Source organism: Colletes gigas, unplaced genomic scaffold, assembly GCF_013123115.1.
Source record: "Colletes gigas isolate AHSC1104 unplaced genomic scaffold, ASM1312311v1 Colletes_gigas_Sc00066, whole genome shotgun sequence".
Taxonomy (NCBI): Eukaryota; Metazoa; Arthropoda; class Insecta; order Hymenoptera; family Colletidae; genus Colletes; species Colletes gigas.
The window spans coordinates 461,846-472,119 of record NW_025106695.1 but is presented as its reverse complement, the minus strand read 5'-3'; the positions used below and the strand labels follow the sequence as shown (position 1 = coordinate 472,119).

The 10,274-nt window shown below is 36.4% G+C and overlaps 1 protein-coding gene across 2 annotated transcripts; it reads right to left on the bottom strand.

Moving 5' to 3' along the window:
* Positions 1-3,325: 3,325 nt before the first annotated feature.
* LOC122403629 (probable cytochrome P450 4aa1) lies at positions 3,326-9,230 on the bottom strand. 2 transcript variants are annotated; one of them, XM_043407250.1, is made up of 8 exons: positions 9,155-9,207; positions 8,504-8,564; positions 7,130-7,298; positions 6,589-6,966; positions 5,451-5,526; positions 4,791-5,326; positions 4,445-4,624; positions 3,326-4,364 (listed from the first exon to the last, which is right to left on the bottom strand). In XM_043407250.1, exons 2-8 carry the CDS (start codon positions 8,525-8,527, stop codon positions 4,177-4,179), a joined length of 1,551 nt encoding a protein of 516 aa, XP_043263185.1. In that variant the 5' UTR covers positions 8,528-8,564; positions 9,155-9,207; the 3' UTR covers positions 3,326-4,176. The 2 variants fall into 2 exon arrangements, with proteins under 2 accessions (XP_043263185.1, XP_043263186.1); XM_043407251.1 differs by lacking the exon at positions 8,504-8,564 and having other exon boundaries at positions 9,155-9,230.
* Positions 9,231-10,274: the final 1,044 nt, after the last annotated feature.

Genomic DNA, 10,274 nt, shown 5'->3' with positions numbered 1-10,274 from the left:
GGCCGATCACATGTTTCAATCGATGAAACAGCGGTGACCGAAGCTAGGAACGAGGGAACGAGCGAGAGACAAGCTACTTATTGAATAATTGCTTGGTAGGACGCGGAGATACATATAATAAAGAAGGCTTCGACGTTAATTTTAATACTCGCGACGAAGCTTAAGACTAATCAACTTGGAATTAAAGGTCCCTCGGCGGTTGTGGCGTTTTCCCTCGATGTCCTTGCGATTAATCCAAATTTAAACTGAAATCAAAACTCATATGTATATTAGTGAGATATGGTAGGAAATTTAATAAACACTTTAAAATTATCTATCACCTAGCTAAAGGGAATTGAACAGAGTATATTAGCAAAATGTTACAAGAATTTTAGCTGAGAAGTAAAAATAAAAATCTTATATTAATCAGTGTCGAACAACGAACACGAACGAAAAAACGAGTCAGAGACATCGAAACAAATACGGTATATGCATCGACACAATGTTATCCATATCAAAACGAACACTCCTAATAATGAAAGAAACTTGGATCGAGACACCAAGTTGAATCAACACCAAACAATCAAACGAAATGGAAGAATCAAACAAAGTACCTCCGTAGAATATTACGAGAATTCGAGCAAGAACGTAAAAATATGAATTCATGAATTTGTATAGAAACAAATATAGTGTATGATTGAAAACAATATTATATTATTATATCCTGCAATATTATACATATCGAAGCAGTCACATAAATTCGCAAAACAATGTAAAAGTAGAAACAGAGAAAAGGAACATTCATAATAACCAAATAAAATCAGATAGATAAATAAAGTTGAATTCACATCAAACAAACAAATAAAAATAATAAAATATAAATAAGTGGAGTGGACTTACTACTTGTTGCCAGTACATAGGGTAGTTACCATAAGGGCCAGCTGTAAAGTAAGAAAATATTCATATTATAGCAACATCGGTTAGATAAACAAGGCAAAATCAGTTCATTGAAGCAAAATTGGCATCAAATGATAGAATAGAAGAAGGGAGAGAATTTTTAAACAGTTCTTACCGTTGGTCATCACCGTCCGGCACTGGTCAGTAGTGGTCAGTAGTGGCAGGAACGCGAATCAGCACTGGTCAGTAGTGGTCAGTAGTGGTCAGTCATGGTCAGCTGTGGTCAGCAGCGGCCAGCAGAGGTCAGCAGCGGTCCCCGGTTCTCCTCTGGCTATTTGTACACTCCCGAATTCGCGACGCGACTGAAGAAATCTTCGCAGTGACCCTGCTTATATGTCTAAGGTGATGAAAGGGTGGGGAGACCAGTCAGAGCCAAAGTTGAAGATAACAGGTAAGACTGTCTCGTCTACACAGAAACTATTTCGATTGGTCCCACCTCTTGATCATTTCTGGATCTTCACTGGACCGCTGACCTTGATGTCAACCTCACTGTTGACCACCACTGACCATAAGCTACTCATTGTTGATCATCGACCCATTAAAACCATTACGAAGATTAAAGCCTTCTTACGAGGATTCCCTTACAATTTGATGCATGATCTTTTTAACATTTTGTTCCACTTTGGATGAGTGTATCTCGTTAATTTTTGTCTTTTTGTACGTCAGTTCGAACAATTGCCATACTGAGCGAAAAATTCGGAGGTGATTTCAGCGTCCTCTTCTCATGGATGGCGGTCAGTTGAGAAATTATTCACTGAATTAGTATTGATAGGCAAACAGCTGTAGTTTTGCGTAAATCCATGTGAGTTGACTATGAAAGGGATTAAAATTCATTTCTGAATCTGTTGGTAACGTTGCGGGTGACACAAAAATGGTAATGGGGTCCCGGGACTCCAGAAACTCGGGCCGTAAAATTACATTAGGTGAAAGGTCTATTCATATACCTCGTCTGTGGTAAAGCTATCGAGCATCGTTACCAAAGTTAACTCCTTTACCTCGTTCGTCAACGTCGGTAACATCAGCAAATTCACGAAGTTTGCTTTTGATGCGATATCGACAGAAGTTTTAATGAAAAATTATTTACGCGTTGTACGGTCTAAAATATATCTTCTCTGTGCTATTGTTTTCATTTCGTTGAAAAATAAAAGAATTCCTGTAATTTCATTTAAATTTCATATCCTACCATAATAAGCGCTATGGTCGTTTTCTGTAGCCTGTTGGTAATGCTGCAAGTGATTCGAAATTGGTAATGGGACTTTGAAGCCCCAGAGAAATGGGGCCCTAGAAATAAATTAAATGTAAGATCTATTTGTATATCTCGACTGTGTTATCAATTATGAGAATTGAAATTAAACGTGGCAAGAGTTACGATTTGCAAACCGATCGAAATGTTAATTGATTTGGACCTGGTGGAAACGTAATATTTATGATAAATTCTATGAGAATGTCGCAGCTAATTTGTTCATGTTATTTGTCATATAATTAATAATTGTATTACACATGCCGCAGGTCTGCATTAGGAATATATAAAATATCTAAAAACAAGTATAATTATTAATATATGGTATTCGTTGAGGAACCCTGATAACTTTAATTGCATATCCTTGTACTCTAAATTTTCACGTACCATTTAAAAGCAGCTAATTGAATTAGAAGCTGCCATCCATGTACTAAAATAGAATGTAATAATATGCATTGATGCCAATGCCAAGTCTACTGCGTACTACAGCTACATAATGGATGAAATGAGAGAAAGTCTGGAAGAAGTAATTGTAACACAAAATTTTAGTGTTCAACATCGATCTGACAATTCACTAACTTTTCGATCGTGATCTTGTATACATTGACTACACAAAATTTGTATCAGTAATTCTAACAGAATTATAATGACCATAACAGTTGAAACTATTGAAAATGAAGAAATTTATTAAGTTGATGCTATAGTGGTCTGCTCGAAAATATGAAACACGAATGAAATAAATAACAAAAGAAAGCTTGTCAAAACATATCTCAGAATGAAACATTCCTGTCAGGCAGCAGCATCGAAAGAAACTTTTTAACTTTAATGTTATGTATCATCCTATATAATTGGCTCCAGTATTTCAAGTACTATCATTATACAGAAGCTCGATAAGAAATGAGATTCACGAGCAGAGAATTTACTTCGTTAGTTGCCACTACAGGCAGGTACTTTGTAAAAAGAAGTATTATGTCATCGCGTTTAGGTGGGAATAATTAATATTTAACTAGATAGGTTTTGTACGTGCAACCATTGACATTGATGAGGTCGTTTCTAATTTAAATAATTTTATTCGTCGTAATAAAGAAGAGCTATACAAAGTCAAGTGAATAAGAACATAATAAACATCATTAAAGAAAACAGGGTGAAAGGATGAGGTTCAACGAACTGGTGTTTCTTAACTTATCAAATTATATTGTGTTTTGTATTTCGTAAATATTCGCTTCTATGTTACATGGATACATTTCTTCATTCTATCTCCTGACCAATAATGCCTAAATATTTAATATCCGGTCCTTCTTGGAGAAAGTTTTCTGACCCCTACTCTACTGCCTTCAGGGTAAATGGACCGAAAGTTCGATTGACGGTCCAGTACATCATTTTTGTCCGTCATAGTATCGCAGACAAAAGTATTAGAAAGGATTACGTATTCAACACCGACCGTTAAATAACATTTTCTAAAAACTTGCGTATTCACACGTGTTAAGAAAAGAGAGTCGACAGGTGGAACAATAGATCTTACATTCCTTTCAGGACTCTACCTAATAATGAGTCACAAAAATGAACATTTATTTCATTTTCATAATTTTAAAAAAATCGTTAAAAAAACAATTTCTATGTAGCAAAGTTTTACTCTATTTATTATATAATAAAGCCTCGTAACAGTTTCAGATGAAGTACACATTCAATCGTTATAAAATTATTTATTTCGACATACACTCGTTAATCATTTATTCGTTCAGTCACACCTTAACATAACAAAAATTGGTTTTTTTACATCACCCAGTGCCGTTCTACGTCCCGGTTTCTTAGCAAGGAACCATTCAAGGATATCTTCAATATCGTATTGTTTGTACTAAGGTATCGTCAATTAAAAAGATGCTTTTTACTTAACAAAAGATCGAATAATTTACAGTTTACAAATCGTACGATTAGTTAGATCCTTTTTTCATCAAAACTATAACCGCCGTACTACAAACGGGTCATTAAGAAACACCAAATTAATTGTCTAAACCGGTTTTCGATACTCGATCACGTGCCACTACTTTAACCCAGAGTCCACCTTGTGCTCTGATCGTCATTCTAAATTTCGCTCTCACTTTCTCTTTTCCAGGGACCGATTGTAACCGACATTTCCTAAGGATCGCGCTGATCATGGATTTCATTTCGAGCATTGCGAACTTGTGCCCTAAAAAACATTCGACAACGGTCAAGGAAGGCGTTTGCAGAAACTGTGGAAATAAAAATTTATTTTAAACACTATTTTACCGATGCAGTTCCTCGGCCCAGCGCTGAAGGGTAAGTAAGCGTACGGGTGCCTTTTCTCAGAATTTTCTGGACTGAAACGTTCGGGTTTGAACGCTTCTGGGTCGGGAAAATGGTGTGGTAATCGATGCGTGCTGTAAGGGGATATGAGCACACCACAACCCACCGGTATCACGTGTTTTCCTACAAGTTTTCATTTTTTTTTTTTCATATAATAAATTCAAACTAAAACCAATATTCACGAATGAATCGAACACGAGGCAACATTTGGCGAAAACTAATAAATTTTATAGTATAACGTAATCTCGATAAGGCTTTTGTTATATTGGAATAAACATCGATGACATACCTATTTTGACATCTTCGCCAAGTATCCTCGCTATAATCGGCACACTGGGGTACAATCTGAGTGACTCTTTGATACACATTTCCAAGCATCTCATTTCCTTCAAATCCTTCATCGTAGGCAGTCTTGAGTCGTCGTCAAAAATATTATCGAGCTCTTCTATGCACTTCTCTTGCCATTCAGGATGATTGGCCAGGAGAAAGATCGTCATCGCTGTTGCAGTACCGACTGAATCCTGGCCGGCTAGCATGAACGTGCAACATTCTTCGACGATATCTTCGTCGGTGAAGCAAGGATTTTTCTCGTTCATCTCCACCATATACTCGAGCAGAGACATTCTCTGACTTCTCTTCGTTTCGTCACTGGCATTTACGTCTTTATTCTTCAATTGCTCACGTTTATCTTTCATCATTTTGAAGCAGGTATCGAAGAGATCTCTTCGTTGCTTCTCCTCTTGTTTGCCGTGCTTGGTCAATCGATAAATCCATTCGATCAATAGCCAAGGCCTCACCAAACGATACAAAAACATGATTTGCCCTCTGTAAGAAAATTTCGAATATTCATTTTGTCGCGTGGAAACTTTGGCCGTTTGTCTTTCGAATTATCGCAACGAGGATGTTATTGGTCGTACGAAATACTACGGAAACGTGTTTGGATTCTCACTTTCTGAAAGGAAGATCGTCGTCCGTTGCTGCGCCGGATGAGCGTCGACTCATTCGATTTATTCCCAAGACAGTTTCTGTAAACAATCACTGACGACTTCAAACATTGTTTAACTATCCACGGTAGCGAAGTGCAATGTCTAAAATACACTCGAATATTCTCGCTATGCTAAGCAGACTTTTCATTTCAATAAAAGCTCACGATGCAGACACGGTCATTGTGTATTTGATTTTGATTCACATGCTAATTGATATTGAAAGCAAGGCATCTTTGCAACCTGATGAAACAGTTAGCATACATTGACTGTTTGAAACCTGACTAGATTTCAGGATACCACGATGAATACCAAATTCATTGTGTACTTTTAATGGTAAAACTGGTTTCCGACAGCACGTACATATTATTGACACGTTAGCGAAACCACATAGTTAGGATGTCACCACTTTTCATACGTATAGAAACCGTAGTCCGCGACAGATATCGACAGAATATCGATTGAAACGTATTATTAATCTTCGAAAATATTGGATACTTGTCTAGTCTGACGTAAAATCACTTAACGAGTAAAAGTGATGCAACATTTCAGCATGTTGTCAAGAATTGCCGATTACGATAAATGAATTGCAAAAGATCGGATTCTTCGACGAGGAAAATGTTGACACTGACTCATACCCTAAGTGCATTTACGTGCAATATTGCAAATCATAGGTGGCACAGGTAACTTCACAGAAGCTGCGCCTTTTATTATTGTACGTCGCGTGCCTTTGAATAATTAATTCGCAAATAACGGGAAACGAAATAGCAGGAAGAATGCAAATAATTTAGAGTGTGCCCAACACCTATGATATAAGCCTTCGTGCTACGAATATAAATTGTACGCTTAAAAGTTTCGCGATCAACCAATATTTCTCCATTACGACACGAGAGAAAGAAATTCTTCGACCGATCGAACGAAGAACAGCAAAGTTAATTTGAGAAAAAATTCTTCTTTTAATCACTATTACAACAAATACGAATGCAATAAAGAAATCCAAGTGTTGTAATGAAATTAGAGACAAATATCTGTAGGCATGCAGAGTTAACAGGTTAATAATCTGTAGAATATTCTTCTTGGTAGAAAAAATGTGTCAATATTTACCACTCAGGATGTCATACACGGAATCGTTGATGAAAGGAGTGATATTAATTTCTTGGTTGTCTTTTTCGAGGAAGTCGTTCATCAAGTTAGTCGCACATTCGGCGAAGGTACTTGTGAATCTCTCGAGAATATGAAGATGAAAAGCCGGCTGTAGGAACTTCCGGTGAGTTCGCCAGGTTGGCACGTCCCTCGTGATTAAGCCTTTTCCAAGGAAATTGTCAAGTAGTTTGTAGAAAAATATCTTGTGCGTGTGCTTCATACTGCTGAGAACCGCTTGCATGTCCTCTGGTTCGAAAAGCATCACGTACGGGAGTCCTGTCAGCCATATCCTGATGATACGACCATAAGTTTGATTCTCGTGTGCCAATCTATGAAGTACTGGAACGATATTTAATAATTTCTCAGGTATTCGTCGCTATTTTGATAATGTTCTGTTGTTACCAAGGGAACATTTTGAATTGAAAAATTCGGAAAATTATTGATAATTGTGTGGATGTAGTGTAGTTCATTAGAAAACATAATAATAATATTTTTCACTTACGATTATCTTTGAGAGCACACTTTGCATTCCCGAGGAACGGTACAGTTTTCGGACCATTGAGACTCGAAACAAAGATGATGGTTCGAATGTAATTTTTCAGAACGTATAGAACGTAGATACTGGCCAAAATGGCGAGGTAAGCCCACAGCTCACCTGGTGCTTGGTCCCACTAAAGAAGCAAGAAAATGTTTGGATGAACACGACGATGCTTCGTAATAAATTTTCATAAAATTATGTACTCGATCGAATGCGTGTACAAATAACATTTATCGAGACAATTTCGAGGATTCGTTGATACCATCTGTCAAAACTTACTTCTGCTCTGACCTATTTATCTTTGAAATTCCATTTGTTTCCACTTTTATTCATTTCTAATTTGTAAATATATTCTATATTTATATAAATATAAATAACTTTTCCTGCAACATCGAGAAAAGAAAACAAATTGTTATATTTTCGAACTGCATCGTACCAGTATCGTTATTTTAATATTTACGCAAGGATCCTTTACTATTCTTTACTAGAAAATAAGTTTTGAACTGTAAACTTTGACAAATTCCAAATACAACCAAAATAAATTTTCAACGCACAAACTATTTTCGTAACTTTTTCAAAGATCACTGACACATAAATTGTTTTCCCGCCGTTACTGTTGACGCTTTTATTATCACGTCTCGGTTAATCATTTCGACGTTTGTTTCCCTGTTTGCGGACAAAAGAAAAATAAATTAGCACGATTAATCGGAGTCTTGGAAACGTGTACACGTCTACATTGTTATTATCGGACCTCCCGTTTTGCTAGAAAAATTTCTTTTATGATCGTTAGTGTGTCTGGGCATCGCGTGTTTGGAATGTACTTAAAATAAAAAAGTGAAATACGATGCTAATAAATGTCAAGGTAGCGCTACTTTAATGTTCGATTATTTCGACAGATTACTGTTTAAATTAAGATACAAACAATTTTTATTTAGACATGAAACGAGTACGCATTCTCAACGTTTGTATTATTGAATTAACTGTCTTAAAAAATATGCAAAATAGAAATCATTTTATTTGACTAGCATGTGTCTGTAAGAGACATTCATTTCGACGCATTAACTATTCTAGATGGATCCTTTATTAACTGGCTTATTCAGACGTGTTATCGGTATGCATACATGCCGATCGAATAATAATTTCTCATAACAGAGAAGAAGGAATTTCGATAATAATAATAATAATGACAACGTGACAAAATACTAGACCGTTACAAAATAGTATAAGTTTCATTTGAGATGGTAAAAAAATTAAATTTCAACCATAAATAATCGTGACGATTGTTTCGCGTGAATTGTTTCTATTAAATGTGCAATCAGATGATTTTGAATCACTTACAATTTGCTGTGTTGTAACGACCATATTCCCACAATATACGTTTCTTTAGAATTTCATTACACTGGAACACATTTGACAAAATGTTTAGAGCCGCGACATGGAACTTCGGCGTACCCATAGAGATTCAGGCTATTTAAGCGTCTGCTCCCACCAGATACGCGTGGACCACTCAAGATTTGTTCAAAGTCCGTAAGTACTTAGAATACGTCACACCTTGACCATCGAGAGCCACGTAAAAATTTGTCAATCTAACTGTAAACTTTATCACTTACTAACTGCGTCGCGTCAACGATTATTAATACACCGATTCTACATATTTTCGACAGTTCTCACAACTGATTCAGAAAAACAACAATATTTTTAAAACACACGAGTAGCCGAACGAATCGTTCATGAATCGACTTTGTTTGTTGACGTCGTGCAAACTTCCAAGAAAGATCTCTGCCATTCGGTCACAAAATACGCGTTCAAAATTCACATTCGTCGGTTTTAGTTAACGCAGATTCACTAGAATCGTTCGAAAAGAATCATAAAATGTTGTCTCGCTAATGCAGTCTAGCTTTTACGTATGTCAACGCAGTAAATAAAGTTTTCCCCGTACTATTTCTATTCAAACGTTACCGGGGATTCACTGGACCAATTTTATCTCACCTTGATGAACACCATAGGAATACCATAGCCCTTTATGTCACAAAGCGTAACGAACACCTCTGCACTCGCGATTGGAGTGATCGGTCAACTAAACCCTCACTGATGGCTTGTAGTTGTTTATATAGGTGTAATGGTGGAGTATGAGGTGTCTTACGATGCCTATTAACAAGCAGTTCACAAGCAAATCACGTATCGTCGGTATGTGCAGGCGTGCTTTATAAAATATCGTTCCCGCTCAGCTCCTGGGAGGCGATCACCAAAGATGATGCTTTGCCGCGCATCCTTCCTGTCAGGGTCGCCCTGGGAGAAAAGAACCTCGAAAAACTTTGCCCATAGAATAACTTATCGCGTTGCCTTTGTTAGTAATTGATAGACGAAATTTTGACAGGAGAGAATTGTCAAAATTATATCTTTCACAACGTAACTGTAAACTTAAGTCACATTTTAAAACAAGTTTGTCATTAAGCAATAATTATATTATTATTAAAAAGTCACTATAATCACGTAGCATTTTACACGTTATTTCTCGAAGGGTATCAAAGGCATATGTATAACTTGTTTTTGAGATTTTTTTTTTTAAATGAATGGTATATTATTTGATATATTTTTAACGTGAAAAGTAGTTTGATTGAGCTACGCAAAATAGGAAAACCTTGGAATGTATGTTGTATCATGTTTGTGTTGTAGAAACCTCTTCCTCTTGCAGTTCTTTATAATATGCAAATTGGTTGTCGAATACAATTAACTGCGATTTACAGAATACCCGGTGTGTATCAGTCTGCGATCTTACGATTCGACTTGAAGACGTGCCAAGTATTTTATTATGCGACTGTTATCCTTGCAATTTGTTCTTATTGTGTTTTCTTTTTGTTGCATACCGCGTCAAAGTTGTTGTTCGAAATGAAATTGACGCGAACTGTGAATAACTATCTACGTCTAATCGGTGTCCTTCTCGTACCTGGAAAGATGTACAAACGTTCAAACTCTATTCAAATTATTCGAATTGGTTAAATATTATTCGGATACATAAAGTATTTGGACAACGTAAATTTATGCGTGTCGAACTTTACTTTCTCCAGATTCTTTATTTACACATCGTTATCCCACTATGTCCAACTTT